Genomic DNA, 20,831 nt, shown 5'->3' with positions numbered 1-20,831 from the left:
CTCTGATTGCGCATTACTTGTCTCCCTTTTTCAAGCCCCTTGTTTTCCTTTAGCAGTCATCCCTGGTTCTCTCTCCCTTTCTCATTCTTCCTCTTCCTCCCTCTCACTCACTCACTCATTAATCAGGTCTGCAGGCTCTGACTTTCTTCCTGCTTTCTACTTCATTAAACCTGAAACAGCGACGGAGCACTGCTAATGCACAATCTCAGCTCTCACTCGCAACCGAAGCCAGGCTATAATCGTGTGTGCGCGTGCGCCTGTTTGATTGGTCGACTTTTTGTGGTCCTGAAGTTGCAGCATGTGTTTACAGACGCAGCCATCGGGTTATGATGAGCTTTATCACACCTTTATCGGCGCACGCCAACCATTTTACATTTATGGATCCATTCAATGATCACACAGGGCACAACGCAGCCAGTGAAAAACAAATGTAAGAAATGTTTTGTGCCTTTTTGCACTGAGCTGAGTCACAGCTGGGTAAAGGTCTCGCTCGGATGTCTTGGCCTGGGCTTGGGGACTAAAGCCTTGCGTTATTAACCTGAAGTATTTGAGCTTTTTTTTTAATCTGTCAGGGCACCCCAGTTCATCAAAAAAAACAGTTGCTCCTAGACCTCAAACTATGACCCCCGTATACGCTTCAGTGTCAGTCGAGTAGACATTTGGAAGTAGCATATTTCATAAAGTGAGTAAATGTAATTGACGTTGCTCCCTACTTGCACAGTGTCTCAACAGGAAGTCCGGTTTAGGCAACAGAACTAGTTTGTTAAGTTAAGGAAAAGAGTGCGGTTGACTTTAATTTCATTGACCAACGACTTGCACCACTACCAAGTGACTTACGACTCGGGGGACAAGCCAGTGATGAACGCGTCATGTGGCGAACGACTTAACTTTTAGTTTTGCAAGGGACACGTTCTGTGGTCTCCTACGGCCCTACACTTGGTGAGTGAGATTATATCGCTTCCACTACAAGCCCCCCCCCCCCCGGAATTTGTCTCCCTTAGTCTGCATTTCTTTTACTGCGCTTTCTTGCGTCTTCCACAGCTGCCTTTACAATCCTATTAGGCAAGAATGTCGATACCCCTCTTTTGACCAGAATGCCTAATAAAGGAGACTTTATAGTTGCATACATTTACCCTCGGCTCTTTTAGTATATTGCCCCCCCCTCCCCCTGCCCCCCCAGCAGCGCAGTCGTTTGTACGGTGATGTTCTGCTCGGCTGCCTGTGGAGGACAGGTAGTATGGAGTGGTGTTGTAAAAATCAGCTGCTTTACTGTGTGTTTGTTCGGGCATGTTAACGGCGAGCTTGACAGATCTGATTATGGCCCACCAGGGGAGCTGGGAATGCTAACTACTCAGAGAAGATGCCTCGGTTAAAAAGGGATGTATGTGCGTGATTTCAATCAATCAATAAAAAAGGCCTCTTATGGGTTACATTGTTGTCTCCCTATCGCTCTGCTTAAGTTTGGGTCTAACATTCACAGTTATACTGACAGTCATATATATAAATGCAATATTGAAAAGGACAGAACTTTCAAACGTGAATCAGCTGCATTATTATTTGGTTTTCGGGTTATCATTTTGGTTTTCGGGTTATTGTCCTTAAAAGTCTATGGCTTTGCTCCTGCTTGACCGACATTAATTCCTTTTATGTAGTTGTACTTTATCAAAAAGAGCATGGTTGACAGACAAATTACGTTTTTTTATTCACATATGAATAAAAAACGCATGCACACACACACACACACACACACACAGTTATATTTTTCCATGGTGGACCAGTTTCTGCTCTGGCCTGACACCATACAGAGGTTCACTCTGTTGCCTGGACAACCAGGGACGTCTGAAATATGCATGAGTGCGTGCATATGTGTAACCCCTGGTAACTCCTCCGGTCCCACACGGCTGGCATTGCCCACATGCAGCGCTTTGTCCATTAAGCTTCTCCCCCTGAATTCATTCAGCTATTGTCTTTATGTTGAGCACAGGAAACTCACAGAAACGCACGTTCGCTTGTCAATTATTCATTTTTCTATTGTACAGTGTAATGATGCCTTTCCTCCATGGCTCTGTTTTGGCTTATAAGACGATCTTTAGGTTTCGCCCTGCTCCATTTGCTCTATCTCCGTATATACAGCTCGGCTCGTCTCTGTCTCTGACGGTGTCAGTCATTAGCCTAACCCTCGCAGCAAAAAGGAGGATTCTATGTGTGTGTGGAATAGAAAGGAGAGAGTGCCAGCTTCGATTGCAGGGTCACTGAGGGCCAACATTGCCAGTGTCTGGACACAGAATCCCAAGGGAGATTGGTGGATCAACACACACACACACACATATAGGTGCCAAAAGACTCAATGTCTGGTCAGGAATGGCTACAGATAACAGCACTTGTCCTCGGTTGCTATTACACACACACACACACAACACACCAGGTGTACTGCTGGGTTCTGTGTCCGTGTGGCAGAAGAGAGGCGGTGAGGATGTGGGTGTGATGGCAGAGATGGCGCCGGCTGGCCGGCGGGGCCAGAGGACCCCAGGGATGCTTGAGTGAGTGAGGCTGCCTCCCAGCCCCTCTAGATAGATGGTGTGTGTGTGTGTGTGTGTGTGTGTGTGTGTGTGTGTGTGTGTGTGTGTGTGTGTGTGTGTGTGTGTGTGTGTGTGTGTGTGTGTGTGTGTGTGTGTGTGTGTGTGTGTGTGTGTGTGTGTGTGTGTGTGTGTGTGTGTGTGTGTGTGTTCTAAGTAGTATGGCAGATGGTGCGATGGTGTTTAAACCAGTTAGGTTACCATCCGCCAGGTCATGACAGTTTTCGGGCCAAGTGGTGACTGGAATAACTTTGAGCTCCAAGGTTGTACTGTTATTGGATTAGGAGTTCCTGGTCGTTTTCTAAACAAAGCTACACAGAAATCATCTATGCCTGTTGGCAAAATGTGTCTTTTTTTTGCCGATTGACTTTGTTTGTCGGTGTTATATTCAGGAATCAGGAACATTTATTGCCAAAATATGTTAGACATACAAGGAATTTGACTACAGCGGTTGTTGCATAACATTAGACAGTAAGACAGTGAGACAGTGGACCACAAGACAAATAATATTGTATAAGAAAAGTGGCAATTTACAAATTTACAATTTAACTCTAAAGTATACAATAGAAGGGTATGGGCTACGGGAAAAATAGAAGCTAAAATAAAAATGTAATAAAAAATAAAAGGTTAAAAGTCAAGTGCACTATTTAAATTATTATTATTTTATTATTATTATTAATAAATTGTTTTTAGTTACAGGCACTTTTACAAATGTTGGCTTGTCATCCGTCTTTTGGATTTCAGACACAAGATAAATTACATTTAATTCCCACTGTATCGACTTCTACAGTGTTTTTATTTAGTCCTTTTTCCTTATTTAATTTTAACGTGTGACTTTTTACGCAGTCGCATGTTGTTTCTACGCAAACCATAAGGCCATTTACTGGAATTATTTGGATGATTGCAGGTTAGAAAATGCATACTACATGTGTGGTTTTGCGTTCCACACGAATGTCTATGCCTTCTGGAGATTGTGTACCAGAGTTAATTGAGTTCACTTGGAAAACAAACACAGCTGGCCAATGTTCTGCAGTGTTGGAAGACGATGGATAGAGACCCAGAATCTGTTGCCAGCACTTCACATCGCGAGACTCATCAAGTATTCAAGAGGAACTTGGAATGAGAGACTGTTGAAGGAACACGAGACAAACGAGGAGAGACGAGAACAAGACACAGCGAAACAAACATGAGAATATATTATGTTTGTTGTTTGGGTGAGACGGAGAAGATAGTGGCCATACAGAGAGAAGCTGAGTTAAAAACATAGAGCCATCGATGAGGGGGGGAAAAAATTCCCGACTGTGTTTTATTGGCTCTTTAGATGTGCAGATTTGTCCGCTCTCTTTGCCTGTCGCTCCGTCCCCTGAGGTGAGTTAAGGGGACATTTAGAGGAGCGGGAGTGCTATTTAAATCATGCGTGTGAGTTTTAGAACGTGTGTCTGGATCGGTCCGAGGTGCAAGGGACAGGTTTACGGCCCACGTGCAGGAGGGGATGAAGGTCGTTTCCCGGGCAGGTCGTTTCTCTCCTCCCTGCCCCGCCGCCGTTGGTCCGGTGTGATTTCTTCTGAGCCCACAGGCCCGTTTTCTTTACCTACATATCCTTTCATCTCGCCGCCAACGAAGAACCCTCCTTTTGTAATCTCTTCCTCCTTTACTCCCTTGCCGACTCTGAATCGAATCACTTTGTGTCCCTTCGGCAAAGTGCTGTGTCTGTATCTTTCCCCTGCCCTTTGTCCCCCAACCTCCCTCCCACAGCCCCTCCCTCCCCCGTCTCCCGCGTCGTCACTCCTCCATACAATAACCCTGTATTTAGGGCCTGAGCCGACTGAAAGTCGGGCAAAGCCCTATTATGTTTCGAAGAATTATTATTATTATTTGTATTGTGTTTTGTGAGCTTTGTACCTTCTCTCACACGCTCGATGAGCCTCCCAAGTTGATGATCGGGTGAGAAACTCGACTCACTCAGCTCAAAGTGAGTTGCATGATATCGACTGAGATGCGATAAATGATCTGAAACATCATGTACACGAATCCTGATCCAAATGTAATCATCAGACAGCAGATAGAGCATGTGACCATAGTTATTAACCTGCATGGGGAAAAAAAAAACTTTAACACACTTTGATTCTTTAACGAATCAAACTGCTCATTTGAGCAGCAACAGTTCTCAAAACTTTTGCCTGTATTCAAAAATAGATTATTGATTGTCCTTGTTGTAATACTCATTACCGAAAATGTGTTGTACACCCAGGTTTTAAATCATTATAGCAACAAGACAATAAGACAGCAGTGACACCAAATGTTGGGGGGGAAAATAATTTAAAAAACAACAACTATGTAACAAAACAATATAATAACAGTTCACAAGCAGTTTAAAGGCACTGAGATCATATCACAAGTGACGAAAGGCAAGTAAAATGCAGGGAGGGCGACAGTTATTGTGCTGTAGCTGGTCCATGTTCAGCACGCTCAACAAATATACATTGTTATGTGTGGACGGAAGACAAGAGCTCGGATTCTTCGTACAGACAGAGGTCAGGACAGTCTGTAATGGTTTTGTCCTTCCCAAAGACCAGCCTGTTGTAAATATCCCTCCGAGCTTGACCCAACCCCATTTGTCCTGCTTGACAACGCTCTACGAGCCCGTTGAGCCTTTTATGGCCACGTGTACGGCCATAACTGCAAAAGAGTCAAACAATTTCTACCGCACGTGTGAGGAACATGTCAGGTGTGTGTGAGGGATTTTCTAGGATACGAGGATATTCAGACGCTTACTCTGGACCTCTGTTGGGCCCCGTATATTCCTGCCATTTGGAGCCGTGACAGGGCCAAGGCAGCAGCCGGGGGACCCTGCTGGTATCTCATCCCCACCCTGCAGGCTTGCTAACCCCTGAGACCTCCCAAACAACCCGGAGTCCACGGTGCTCCATAAAGGTCCGTCTCTATTCCTGCCCTCCTCTCCATGAAGGAGGCAGCAGCATGTCTCACAGTGTAATTGAATCATCACTTCTTCTTTTTTCCCCTACGTCATCTCCGTTGATTCAGTGCTTTCTCGCGGCTTCTTCGCGCCTCTCTTTCTTACTCTCACATTCGTTTGAGGAAACGGGTGAAGGAGAATGGATTGATGAAAGAGGTGGAGGCATAGGTGGGTTGGATAAAACGAGAGGGGTCGCGGTTTGAATTTGGAAGTCAGTACCTCTATTTCCTCTGTTTTACTGTGGGTCTAAGGTCTTAGCAGCAGTATCTCTCTCTCTCTCTCTCTCTCTCTCTCCCTGCCTCCCTATCTCTAGCTCTGCCTGACTCTACCATAAATCCCCCAACACACATATTTACACACACGCACACACCAATCAATACAAGCCTGCTTGGCACTGCCAAAGCCCAAAATGACTATAGATTTTATGACAACTCTGCCACTAAATTATGCAAACCTTTAGTTTATGTTCTGATACTTTTTTGGCATTCCTACACCTGATAGGGAGGTGCTTTACACTGAGGCAGGGATGGAGTGATAGAGGTGTAGAGAGTCGCATGCAGCCGTCAGTTTTTCACACAATCATTTCCTAATCTATACTGCTACAGATTGTGAAATCAATACCGGGTATTAACTTAAGAATGTAGTAAACGTCCTGCTGAAGTCAGGGTTTATTTGAGTGGTGAATAATGCACTCCGGGTGTCAGTGATACAATTTCTGTTTAGCACTCACACACATACTCTATGATAGATGAGTGATGCAAAGGTAAAGGAAACATGGATCCAGGACAGATTCCATCCTCACAGTGTGGTTCATGCGGTTTCGGGCCGAGTCTTGAATCCAGATAATAACAAAATAACTTGTTATAGGAGGAGGTAAAAGACACTTTTACTATAACACTACGGACTGTTATGTGGGATTTGACTGGATGTGTATTTGCAAGAGGGATGCATTGTGTGCGGACCTGGAAAAAGCCCGACTCTCAAAGCAAAAGACATTTTGGGGAATCCACACTGGGGCTATAGTTACACTTTCATGGATCCCCTTTTCATCAGAGCGAAATCGAGAGAGAGCGAGAGGGAGAAAAGAAAGAGAGAGAAGACAAACAGAAAGAGATGAAAAACAGCTTCTTGATACCATCATTGATCATTAGTCAAAGTCCTTGATTCTGTCTAATGAGCTGCGTGTTCATTAGAGTAATGAGAAAAACAACACGGCCTGTCACAGTGAAATTTGGGAAAACAGCCAAACAACACAGACCTTTTAGTTATATCTTTAATAAGATGTTTGTCTGTTTTGAAAGTAACTTTGTACTCAGCTGAAAATCCATTAAGACAATTCGATTCAAATATGTGTAAGTGCTCATCTACACTTCAAAAAGGTACTTTTTCTGCGACCCCAGGTGGCAGCTTATCCATATATTCTACACCATGAATATGAAACACCAAGTAACCATTGTAAGCTAGTGCTGGCGCTTCTCAATATCTTTTAGTGCGAGTCCCTCTGCAGGCCAATCTGCCATCTAATAGACGCAATAAATTATTCCATGCACGCTTCACCATGCAGTAGCGGTGCAATGAAAAAAGGAAATCTGACATAAGTGGGATATTTTACAGGTTTTGTAAACACACACTGGCGCACTTTGATGTAGCTGCAGTGCCCTGATGTGACCCTCTTGGCTCATCAGCAAGAACTGCTCCACTTAAACTTTGTTGCTCCCTTGTAATTGAATTAGTCTGCTCAATTATGTAGAGGCAGGCCTGTCCTCATTACACGGCACTATTAAAGCTCCAGGATGGAGCCGAGGGATGCGGAGCGGCAGACGAGCCGGGTGGAATGCAGCTAAAAAGTCATTTAAGTGAAAGTGTAAAGTTTGATCGCTCTTAATCTCCGACGCGTCCGCCACATCTGTGCAGCGACTGCATGTGCTTGTGGGCCCAAATACTTTGAAATATGCCCAACCAGCAAATTGCTGCACTAACTTCACAAGAAAGGTCCAAGTGAGCCAGAATCTGAGCGAGACATCTGAGATTCCAACTGCTTTCTTATTTCTTTCTTTGTCTCCCTTTTTGTCCCTCGTTCTGTCTCCAACTCAAACAGGAGCAGCGGAAGAGCCTCCAGAGTGGGCTGCAGAGGTGGGATCTCACACACACACACACACACACACACACACACACAGAGAGAGAATAAATACCCAGGGAGAGGATGAGCAGCCTGCTGTAAAAGTCCATCTACCTGCAGTTGGGACCAATCTATTGCTGCTTAATTACTGATAACCCACACTGACATTGGACTTGTGTCTGTTCTCTGACTGCTACGTGCAACCCTTCCCCTTCTCAGTGATCACCTGACCACGGACCTAGACAACATGGCGCCCATTGAGACCAAGGTGTTAATGTGAGTATTTCTTTTTCTCTACAGCTAAAAAAGGAGAACATCTTGAAGTATAGTTTTTGTCGCCATGAAGTCCTGGATGGTAAATTTCCTTGAAGTAAACCTTTGATGGAACCAATATGACTGGTTGATGGTTCCAGTAATCACGTTGCTCTTTGAAGTAATCACACAACTCAATTCAACTAAAACCTCATACTGCAGGTCCCTTTGATATTACAGTAGAAACTGTTTGGGATCGAGGTAGGTGAGGACGTGTAATGCCCAAGAAAAGAAAATACACCTTGTGAATCAACTAATTCTGAAGATAACAGACCGCAATCAATGTAAACTTGGTAACTACTCAGAACTGTGTCACAGCTTGAGCGATCATCCATGCATCCTATTCCACGTTGTCTTTCTATAACCACATGTAGTATCCAGCGGGCTTGGCGCCATTTCCTCCAGAGACAGGAAGTGGAGAAGAGGAGCCCCTCACCGCCGTCCCTCTCCTCCTCTGACAAGATGAGCATGTCCATCAGCATGACGACCCTGTCAGACGGGAGCACCCCGGTAAGTAACGCTTATGTCAGAGATATCCCCCATTATAATTACAAATCCAAAGGCATTCAGACGCTGTGACTGACGGTGTCTCTGGAGGCCGTGTGTGTGTGTGTGTGTGTGTGTGTGTGTGTGTGTGTGTGCGAGTGAGTGTGTGTGTGTCTTTGAACTGTTGAACCGAAAGCTTTGCAAATGTTGCGGTTTCAGGGTTTTCTAACTGTCTCAGTAAAGCTTTTCTATGCACCGTCTAATTACATGCATACATGTATACATATATTTGCGTGTGTCATATATGAGATGCTAGTGGGGTGTTAAGAGCAGTGTGCTGCTTGTGGAGAATATGCATACAGTTCAGTTCCTGTCCAGAAGGGGGCAAAATCTCTCAGATCATTTCTTCAGCATGCAGCCTCTTCTCTGGAAGCGGAGAGTAAATATACAAGGATTTGGTCTCACATTCACACACTTTCGCGCACAGCAGCATCACGCTGAGAATTGAAATCCATGGAACAGCTTATCTCATTGAGCACTTCTCCCCTTCATTTAAACCGGCCCCCGCAATAAATCCTCCTGGATTTTCTTCTTTTTTGTCTGTTTTGGTCATTATTATTCTGCACGGACGTCGCCCGCCGTCTTCTAGCTGAATAGGGAGTGCGCGTACGCTTCTCGACTAATCCCTGCGCCAGGCAGTCAACAGGCTGGTTGAATCAGCTGGGAGAGTTCTGTGTCTGGGCGCACCTCGGTGGTATACTTGTCCACACAATCGCTGCTCGAAAAAAGCTTTCACGCAGACTGTTTGATTTCGAATTCTCGTGGACAAATGAGAGGGTCAGATGGGTTACGAGTGAGGAGCATTCAGAGTGGTGTGCAAGCGGCGGCTTGAGACGTGAGCAGCTGACTGGTCAGCATTCAGGTCAAGAAGGTTATGAATGAAGTCCAAAGGCAACCGCTCCCTTTTCTACACACACACACACAGAGTAAACAGCGCTTGTGTTTGAGACCCTTTGGGATGGCCGGGAAATGCTTAGATCTTCCCTGAGATGTGTGTGTGTGTGTGTGTGTGTGTGTGTGTGTGTGTGTGTGTGTGTGTGCATGCGCCTTAGGGTCAAAGGAGATAGAGGAGGGCGCTAGAGAGGGAGGGAAGATGAAAAACAGACGTTGGCTCTCGGGTTGAATGTGCTGACGCCGTGGATCCGCTCGCCGCGGGACCACGAGGCTCAGCATCCCCTCTCAGCCACGTTCATTAATGTATGACATATTTTACCTGATCGATTGTGGCGGCCTACAAGGTATCTGCTGCATTATCTCACCTGTTCTCTCGCTCCACACACTCTCTTCTCTCTCTCTCTATTGTCCTTTCTGTAGAGCGATCCGTTTGGGTGGATTTGGAAGCTCCACCCTGTTTGAACAGTTTAGTTTCTGTCGACCCAGCGATACGTTCTGAATCCACGCCGGGCAGGGTGGGGTTTTGACATGGGTGCACACAAACACACACACACACACACACGAAAGAAGACAGGGCGATGTGCCAGCCATCCCTACAGTGATTGAATTTGTAACCTTTGTGCTGGTGACATCAGTCTTTGACAAAACCATGCCACATACAATATATCTGTGTGTGTGTGTGTGTGAGTGTGCTTGACTCCGCTTGCGTGTGTGCAGTGTGCGTTTGTGTGAGCAACCAGTCCTTGTTGTGTTTCTATAAGTGAGCTATTTTTTCCTCTTTGTGCGTGTCAGGGCTGTTATGCTCTCAGCAGTGCATGACTGAAATATTGTTGACATGCGGCTCGTTACTGTGTGACTTATCTTTCACGTTGCATCTCAGCTCACTCATTGCCATGGCAATCCTGCAAAATGGAGCAGCAATGGATATCTCTCTTCATGATCGATCCCTCTGCTCCATAGCAACACCACGGAGGGAGGCAGAAATTATAGGTTTCATTAAAGGGGAACCTAACAAAACTCTGGCTTTTATGCCAAGATATGAATCAGCTGTCTATATTTTATTGTTTCACCGCATCAACACACAGCCTGCCGGCCACCTGCAAGTCGACACACATGCGCGCGCGCACACACACACACACACACAAAAGAGAGGGAACACACACACAGACGCAGGCGCATGGAAACACAGACCACTACAGCTTTAATTTCAGACTGTCTAAGTGATAGATGTCTTTTTATAACCAGACATTAATCAATAGGGTTTGGGGGCCAGCTGAATGCGTTTCTAGCGGGATTGGCACTAAAGTGTTGGAGAAAGACCTGATCACTCAAAATGTATTTGTTGTTTTACTATTTCTTTAAACTTTAAAGGTTTTTCAACCCTGAATTTAAAGTGTCCTGTCTTTTGGAGGCTTGCATTTTGAGAATGAGAGCTGTCCGTTGCCTTGGTGCTGACCTGTGTTCTAGGATGCAGCAGCCCACTGCTGCCACTAGAGGGAGTTCCTCCATCACTTTTTTCTCTCGTTTCGTGGGAGTGATTGGACCAATTGTAGAAAGCAAACCATATGACATAGTGAACAAACAACTGCAAATTTGCAAGAGTATTATAGCCCTAGCCCTGTGTAAATGTAACAAAAGGATCGGGACTGAGTTATTTGGGGTTTAAGGCTTTTTACGTACATACATATATGTGTGTTTTTTACCACCTTATCAGCATTTAATCTTTATGGTTAAACCGTATTTAGAATCCTAGAGAGGGCTATGTGTGTGTGTGTGTGTGTGTGTGGTGCAGCTTAGCCCATCTGGCCCGCTAAGGTGCAGCGAGTCGGGGTCGAGTCGGGCAGCACCGCCTTCCCCGTCTGCCAGCTGTCATGTTTCTCCTTCTCCGCCCTCTCCATCAATGCTCTCTTAATGTTCACTTTCTCCCTTTTTTTATTTTTTCATGCCGTAGTTTATTTTTGCCACCGCCTTTCATATTTAATGTATTCTCTTTTTCTTGTCCCTTTCTTTAAGCTGCCCTCAGAACCGCTCTGCTTCTTTGCTGGTTGTGGCTCTCACTCTGTTTCAGTCTTTCTCCCTTTATCACTTGCAACCCCCCCCCCCCCCCCCCTACTGTTCTCTTGGCTTTATCGGGTCATGCAGCTGCATTACCAGCCATGGAAGCGTAGGGAAGATAAAAGAGGTTAGGCGAAGTCCGGGGGATTTCCGTACAGGGACTGTATTACTGCTTGTTGTGTACAGAGCAGGGAGATAGAGCAGCAGTATATTCTAAATATATCTAGAGACGTTCAGCTCTGTTTTTTTCTCGGTCTTATTTGAGTTATACTGAAATAACCCACGGACTTGAATTTGTTATTACACAAAGCTTTCAGCAGATTACTGATACAGCAGCCTGCACAGACTTCACCCTGTGTCAAAGCATTTAACCTTGCACATTCATTTCTACCCATCTAATCCAATGCAGGGTCCACATCGTTGCCCTTCAGGATTTTTTTTCCCCCACTGTATAAACTCAGATTGCTGGATGGAAAAAAGAAGGGAAGGTCACATATGGTACCAACCTGGTCAAAGTGTTATTACACGGAGGCCTCAGCACTGTTATTGTATTAATGACTCCCCCTCAGGCTCACCCTGTCCCCATTATGTCGTCTTTTCCGTACATTAACCCCATGGTTCACCGGTCACTGATAAGTAGACAAACAACAGCTCAGTAAGGTTGAATCACTAAACCACTTTCGTGGCACTTTTTGTTTGTTTATAGTCTTTGTTCAACATTGTTGGGATTATTTTAGATAGATGTATACACCATTTATATTAAAGAGACTGTGTGCAATCTTTAGGGTGGGGAGCTGTCAGCAGAAACACAACATGACATGAATATGCAATCTTCTTCTATAGCAAACCCCTCTGCCGGGAGAGCGGAAGCAGCCAGGGGGACACGGGACAGGAACAATGATAGCGACAAATTGCTGTGTTCTTCATTCTGTGAGGACTCCAATCAGAAGTGCTGATATAGCCATTTTACATTTGTTTCCAGTGAGATATTAATGACTGTATATTGTGACATTGTAAAACATAACAGTTGCTGCTCGAGAAACCTTTTTTCCAAAAGTCCTCGATCCCTTAAAACATGAGTTTTGATAATGTAACAGTTGTGTTAAAATCCTAAAGGGAGGGCTGAGCTGACGTTTATTCAGTGGGTTGCAATGCCAGTAAAACAGGTTTAATACTACACCACAAATCACATTCCTTGAAGCTTTCCATTTCCTTTCATATATATTCCATCGTTATTGAATCGATGTGAAGCCAAATGTTGCACTTAAAAGGCTTTTAAATATGTACAGCATGCGGCGCTCTATCCCTGTTATGGAAAAAGGGAATAAACAGACCACAGTATGAATCAGATATTCTTAAACACAAGAAAAAAATCAGTAGGAGCCTGCAGATTATTATTAATACAACAAATGTACAAGAAGTCGGAGCACCACTTTCATGAGATTCAGTATTATATTGAAATAAATGTAAGAAATCACTTCCACAATAACTTCAGATCATTTTGAGCATAGATTCCACATGAACCTTCAGTTTTCTGAACACAAGGCCGTGCCCAGCCGCCTTCTTGACATCGCGTGATGAACTACACAATTATTCCTAATCATGACATTATTTCCAGCTATCAACGCCGGTGGTCTGCTGCACACTGACAACCTTCCAAGTAATGGCATTTCCCAAAAGCCTTTCCCACTTCTCTTCCACCACGGACCGGAACATCCCTGTGATGATTTATGGTAATTATGCAAATGCAACATAAGGCTTTGGAAATTAATGCTAACCCCCTCCACTTTGTCGCTGGAGGGTGGGTGTAGTTGCAGCCAATCGTTTTACAATCCTGTTAGTGTAATACCAGGGACAAGGCAAAAAAAAAGCCTACGTCAGGCAATTCCCTTGAATTACTTTAGGTTTATTGAAGCCTCATGGAGGTGATTCACATGTTTAATCACTTGTCTTCACTCATTCGGTGCAAATTGATGGAAGAGGCAGCCTAAACATGGGTTCAGACCCTTTTCTTATTCCTGGGTAGCGATGCTGAGATTTAATTGGCGTAATCCCTCTTGTCATAATCTCCTAGAATAGATGCAGTGGAGGTAGCGGTGCACGTGTGGTGGTGCTGGATCTCCACCCTGTCTCACACAGGCTGTGTGGAGTAACAGCCGTGGCAGGCTGTGACCGAACCAGCTAAGGTACTGATTGACAGAATCATTAGTGACCCCTCACCGCTCCGTCACCACGTTATGCCGAGCGAGTCTCGATTTAGAAGCCCCAGACTTTACCTTCTCTTGTGACTTGAACCAACATGGACTTAAAACAATATTAGCAACGTATTGCGTGCACTCCAGCTCTGTGTTACTCGGTAAAAAAGCCTGCAGACATGTGAAGGACGTTTGGATGACTCTTATAACCATGTACAATGGAGACGAGAAATGTCTGATGGAGAGGCAGCGAGGTTTGACGCTTTGCTAATCACCTGCCAGCGGCATGTCGACTCCGACATGGGCCCTTTCACACCTGGGACATGTCACGTCATACACATTACGTCTGTGTGTGTGTGTGTGTGTGTGTGCAAATTAGATGGAGATGGAACTAAATGCACAATGAATCTTAATGAATCGAACCCCGGAGCTTATTCATTCATGAATGAAGTTCCTAGAAAAGCCAATGCTGTGTAACTGGATTTTGCTTTGGAATCGGTAGCGTTAATCAGATGATACCTTGCTTCGTAGTGAGGTCATGTTCCATTTGCATCATCAAGGAGAATCCACAGGGGGTCACTGTTCTGCGTTGTTTGGATAGCCCTTTTAATTTCACGACTCTTCAATTAAATATTTAAGTGTTGCAGGATTACGTCAGACTTGTGAACAAGTTGCTGGCTCGTACACGTCTCGAATATATTACTTTTTTCTTTTCTTTTTTTTTAATTTTCAGCTATAAATCACTAGAATCATGTGTAAATACATTTGTACTCCCAAAACATGCAGGAATGAAGACTGTACACAGATAACAGTGATTAATCTTGCAAACAATTTTTCTTGGTAACAGCTTAAAGTTTATGTCGTTCACAACATCCACACAAACAATATCAAATAATATTATATTATATTATAAATCACTGAAATAATGAGCGCCAATGGACCTGGTGATTGTCCTACATGAATAATCTGGACATTTTCTTTCTCCTGGTAGCTGTAAATATTAAAGACTTTACATCGTATTTTGCTAATTTACATGGCCCACCATGATTTGCTGGGTTAGATTTGACTTTGAACAATTCAGGTTCATTTATAATGATATGAAATCCTAAGCATATTTGTATTACATTTAAAAGGGCTGTATGTAGCGGTGAAGCATCAAAATGCATGTTGTTACTGTGGTTCCTTTTTTAATTCTCTCTCTCTCTGTCTCTCTCTCTCTCTCTCTCGCTCTCTCTCTCTCTCTCGCTCTCACTCCCGTTTTCTAAAACCAAGAGTGTCATTCTGTCTTCTTTGATCCCACGACCGCCACATTATCTCTTTGGTTTCTTCTTGCCAAGCAACATGGAAATAAGTGATGATTGATGTCCGATTGGGGACGGCGGCGATCTGAAGAGCAATAGATTGATACAATTCTGAATCATCTTAACTCTGGAATCTATTGATCAGGGCTTTGCGGAGGTAATCAACAACCATAGCCGCATGCTGCAAAGTGCCAGTCGAAACTGTGAAGACAATTCTATTGACACGCGGGTCATTCAGTTGATTGATTTAAGACACGTTTTGTTGATCAGAGCTGACAAGCATGAATCACGTTTCTTCAGAAAACACAATGGGTTGGGAAGAAAGTGAGGGATTATAGGCTTCAAGCCATGAGATAAAATCCACTCAATCCCATCAAAGCAATCATTTTTCCCTTTACTATATTTAGCGTTTCAGCTTGATCAGTACATTTGTGAAATAATGGCTCCAATACACATTAAATCATAAAAAATATACATTTTAGGTAAGAACCTTTAATGAAACTTGCATGCTTGCTTCAATAGTGTCGGTTCATTAAATTGACTGAGCGCTATTGGATTTATTTAAATATGTCATTAGCTATTTTGTATATAAAAGCAGTTGGTCTTTCACAAACAGGGAATATGCTACGTTGTTTATCACATTGCGCACCGCATGTTGCTAAAACTGAATACATCCAAAACCCTGCTCCATGTGTGAGAAAGTTTCTAAGCATCTCAACTGGATAAAGGTGATGTTAAAAACTTCTTCTAGCTCCTGCAAAGAAAGCACTGCCTCCTTACAAGCAGTGCTAGTGGGCCAATGTTTTATTAATAGAGCTCATGCTCTGCGCCTCACACTTTTACTTTGGTATTCACATACGCATGCAAGCATGCGTGTAGGGCACATAGGAAGTGAAGTGGTAAGGGAAAGTGTATCGCATCTCATTTATTGTTATGTGACAAGATTTTGCACATACTGCATACCTCAAGAGCCGTGAGGTGTGTGGGCGTGTGTGACACTGGGTGTGAGGGAACAGCCTGCAGCACTGTGCATATCCAGCCTCATTTCCCAGATTCCACTCCTCCTTTATCAGCAGGATCATTATCCTCTCACGTCCCTGCCCTCGATGCCTCGCTTCTTCTGGAACTCGATGTGGAACACCAAAATATCCACACACACACACATACACACACACACACATATCACTCACTCACACTCGGCCAGAATGCTTATTATTTTGCACCCTCTTTTCACGTGTGAACAAAAAAAAAAGACAATGGTTGCGTGTGCCTGGGAACGGGAAGGAGACAGGTTAACACTCGACAAGATCACGAATATCTGATGTTCTGGCTCCTAAATGGTGGAACGAGCTCTCTGATGACATCAGGACCACAGAGAGCCTTTACATCTTCAGCAACAAGCACTTACAATTGTTCTTATAATGGCTCTTATCTAAGTTGTAAATCGAATGGCACTTTCTTGTTTCTTGTTATTCTGAGTTTGCATCCTTATGGTTGAAATGCACTTATTGTAAGCCGCTTTGGATAAAAGCGTCAGCTAAATGTAATGAAATGTAAAAGTTTGGTTATTTTTTCCTGTACAGATGAAGGAAACTAATAAAACCCAGCTTAGGTAGTGCGGCTGTGTCTTACCTCCTGACACCAGAGACTCGCAGGCCACAGTTGATGCTGCATACCAGTGTCACTTGGTATGGAGATTAGACACAAAGGAGATTAAGGTTTTGACAAGGCAACGAGTTGAAAGACCACTCACTCATGCACATATATATATATATATGTCGCACTGAGCACGATGGAATCAGCGTCACATATATGTGCTCATGAAAAGACACGATTGTCTGTGTACACTAGTGGGGAAATGGAGCATTAAACATTCCCCGCTTGGAAAAGATCAGGGAAGGGAGTGAAAATGATTCACTACGGCTCTAGATTTACACTTCACATGAGTCACAAATCTGTCCAGCTTGGCACATCGTGACCTTGTTAATCTCTTATCTTTCACTCTGTCTCTGTGTCTTGTCTTATTTGCAATTATATTTGTTATAATTTTGGCGTGTTGGTGTTGGTGATGAAGTTTACCCCGCCCTTGCAGTTTCACAATTTTTTTAAATGTTTACAAGTAGTTGTAATTTTCATCTGCCATAGCAGTGCGATGAACAAGCAATCTGTTTCACATGTAGAGAGGATGGAGGTTTCGTTTCTCCTTTCACTGGTTTGGCATTTAGAGACTGGAATAATCCAGAGAAGGACTTAAATGCATTGAATAGGAGGGAGATAAAACAAGGGAAGAAAGAGCCTATTCTCCTCCCCACTTAGTGGTCTAGTCTCCAGAGAGAAATATACTGATTTGTGATAAATAAAAAGAAGGTTTAAAAAGCTTTCCTCTTTCCTTCTCTTTTTTTTCTCCCACTTCCCTTCCTCTCACTGACCTAACTCTCATGCACAAAGTCCATCTGGGTATTGATGTCTGTGTGTAGGGAATGAATATGCAGCAGATAGAGGGAGAAATCAACCATTAAAAGGAACACAGAAGCATTCCAAGGTATTATCATCACACAGCCACTCTGCAGGCAAGTCAAGATAGTAACGACGAGTAACTCCTGTGTAACTTTTCATCCACTTTTACCCAACTTTACATAATAGTTGGTGCCAATTTAACAGGTCGGTAAAATAGGCGCGAAGGGAATCGAGTCGGCTTTCCACGATTGCTTCCCACGCAAGGGGGGCAAATGAGGGGGATCGCGAGCTGTGTGGAAGTGTAGCCCAACGCTGTGCAGCCCTTATGAAACAAATCAGCCACAGTGCACATGCCTGTGCTCCAACATTACACTTTGGCCTCGTTGTTTGGCCCGATGACAAAGGATGAGGGCAAAAAGGGAACTGCAGATTGTGGATGAGGCAGCTTTGCCTTTCAAACGGTCCCCGCCAGGGATAAACTGGGGGGGGGTGGCAGGCAAAAAGGGAAACAGATGAGTTGTGAAGTGTGCAGAGAAGTAGACGGGGTGAGCAAAAGTATCATCATGAAAGCCACCTGGAAGACTGTCACAAGGGGAGACTTCAAAACACCCGGCATTCACGGGAAACCCCTCGGGGCGGCCAAGCTTTTGTTAGCATGTCAAATGTGGGGAAAACAAAATGGATCTTTAAAAGGAATATATGGTTATTGGTAAAAAAATAAAAATAAAAAATAAACAGCCTTTTTTTCATGGAATGCAGGATTTTGAAAGATATGTGCACAGGGTGACTGGCATGTAACGTGTCACCTAAGTTTCTAGTCTATGAAGTTAATGTGAACTGCGGTCTTTTACGCTCTAACAAAGTTGTGGTATTTGACACATTTGTGTGTGAATGTGTTGGCCCAAAATACATCCTAGGGTGTGCTCCTTCAGACCACCCTTAGCCGCGGCTCAGAGCGCCTCAAAAGGATCAAATGTTGTGTATAAAACCTCATTTACCCTTTCATTTTGTCCCTGTTAGACAGTACAGGCTTTTGTCTTTGTGTTGGAGCCTCCTCTTCTATATCTGCTCACCTCACTGCTGATTCACAACCAAGCACCCTTCCTCCTCAGCACCACAGCACCACCAGGGCAAACTGCTGCCTCTTTGTATATTTTCTCCACTGTGATCAACAAAGAAACACCCTTTCGGTACGATGCAAGTAGCAAAAGAAAAAAAGGGTGCCTGACCAACTGGCGCGAAGCGTTAATAGTAATAATAGAGTTGAGTTGAGCCTTTTGAAAACGTATCAAGTAGTCAGTTCTTTGTTTGTCTGTTTATTCAGTATTAGAGCACATGTTGCCTGAAACACAGGTGAGTGTGTGCCCCTCGCTGTGTACTGAGTGACAGCAAAAGTACCGTCCTGGACTGAAACGCCTTCGCGTTCCCATCTAGTGTCAAAAGGGAAGAACGCACGCGGGCTCCAGCGAGCAAACGGAGAACGCCTGACAGCTCTGATACGACATCACTCCCCCGCTCGCATAGGGCGCCGCAGTCTCAAAATCAATCAGTCAGGGAGTTCACAAACTCTGGGAAAACGTGAGGGAGAAACCCTACAGCACTCTTCAGTCGCTCCCTTCTCCTGTCGGGAGGACTGCGGATTTGCTTGGAAACGGGTTCACGCATTTAAGCATTTTAACAGCTTTGATAGAAAGATAGAAAGTTCAGCAGGCACTAGCCAGGAGAAGGTAACTACTGTACTTTAGGTTTCAGTAGTTTTATTAGTTGCAGTTCTGGATATGAATATCTTGCAAAATATCACCACCATTAGTTCTTTTTTGTCCTACATTTGAGTTATTTATTTATTCATTGTTTTTAACTCTTTGCACACCAGCTCTTTTGCTCTTGAACGTGGATAAATATTTCATTAGGCAGCTGTTCCCCTGCCGTAAAGACTGGCATATGGAAAAGACAAGTCACTCATGCACAGTAAATGTATTGAAATCACAAAACATTGATCACAATATATATATATATATATTTATATAAGTACTATTCTGAATTGAGAAGCAGTACCTGCATGCGTCATGCTGCACAGAAATCCTTATTCCACACAGCTATAATGGGTTTCCAACACAAATCTATCCTCAGAATCAGAATCGTCTCTATTTGACTGTGGTCACATGTTACTTGTACAGGAAATGAAGGCAGCTACCATATTTTATTCAACAGCTGCGATTAAATGACCAACGGAAAAGCAGATTCCTTGATTGAACAGAGTTGATTTGATATATTTCTGCCGTCAAGGCAATATACAGTATAATAAGTGTGTGCAGTGGGTGTCGGCCAGATATTGTGTAAGCTAAATTCTGCTCCTAATAGATCATCATTATTTTGATACAGGGTGTGACTATATAAAACATATTTTTCTAATGTTCATAATTGTTTAAACTGATTGGAGAGTTGTTGAAATGAGGACATTTTATGGTGCTGTTGATTTGTAGTGCATTTTCATTCCTGTTATTTAGCCAACATTAAACCCTTCATAAAGGTACAATATTTTGCAGAATGGTAAAGTAACACTGCTTTTGCTTCAGCTAGGTTTATCCAATAAACTGAGTGTCTACCCAAGACTTGAGATATTTGAAAAAAATATACAGGCTGAGGGGGATTTAAAAAAAAAAAAAAAATCTAATTTCAAGGTAAGCGGACACATCTTTCATCGTTGTTGTCTTTGTGAGTGTGGGGCCAGACTGGTGGAAGCTTGTGTGAATGCCGTACTTGCCGCACTTGCTCTCAAATAGAACTCACTGGACCGTGCTTCCAAATGACTGGCCTCAATGCAGCCAGTGTCATGCCAGTTACACGCTAAGATTAGCTAATTCACTTTTCGTTAAGGCAGATTCCGCTGCCCAAAAGCCCCTTTTGTTCTGCCCGGCACTCTGTTCCCTCTCTGCGTAGCGATGGAAGGCCTGGCTGCAACGCTGTGGTTCAGATCTCTGGAGATCCCGGATGAGGAGAAGATTCAAACTTGGTGGGGTGTGACTGTATGAGACATCTAGCATGTAACCATGCATGTGCCCTGCCTGCCGTGTGTATTACTGTGCATTGAGAAATGGAACAGAACCACATACCTTTCCTTACTGTTTTAAAGCGAGTGACTTTTGCCATAAAGATCCAACAGATACCGAGAAAACAAAGGCCCCTGCAGTTTAAAACTGCAATTGCAAAGGGTCTAATTCCGTGACTCGGTGTCCATCATTGCTGTTTGTGCTCATCGAGCGCTCCTTCGTAGACGCTGATGTACACGCTCGGACAGCTGCAGTCCTCTTCCTCGGTTCAATGCTGTCCATCTACGGAGACCGTGTGATGTGAGGTAGCAGCATCACTGGGCGCTTTGTTAACTCCGATGTTCATCTG

General features: G+C 43.9%; 1 protein-coding gene across 1 annotated transcript in view; it reads left to right on the top strand.

The window, feature by feature from the left end:
• The window catches only part of LOC119226383 (schwannomin-interacting protein 1), a 153,049-nt gene that overhangs the window by 39,714 nt on the left and 92,504 nt on the right, over positions 1-20,831 (top strand). Inside the window, exons 6-8 of the mRNA XM_037484359.2 lie at positions 7,652-7,686; positions 7,892-7,948; positions 8,359-8,494. Of these exons, the coding sequence (XP_037340256.2) occupies positions 7,652-7,686; positions 7,892-7,948; positions 8,359-8,494 (228 nt within the window). The remainder of the gene's footprint in view (positions 1-7,651; positions 7,687-7,891; positions 7,949-8,358; positions 8,495-20,831) is intronic.

Source organism: Pungitius pungitius, chromosome 3 (genome assembly GCF_949316345.1).
Source record: "Pungitius pungitius chromosome 3, fPunPun2.1, whole genome shotgun sequence".
NCBI lineage: Eukaryota > Metazoa > Chordata > Actinopteri > Perciformes > Gasterosteidae > Pungitius > Pungitius pungitius.
The sequence above is the reverse complement of the archived record's forward strand: the minus strand, read 5'-3'. Positions and strand labels throughout refer to the sequence as shown.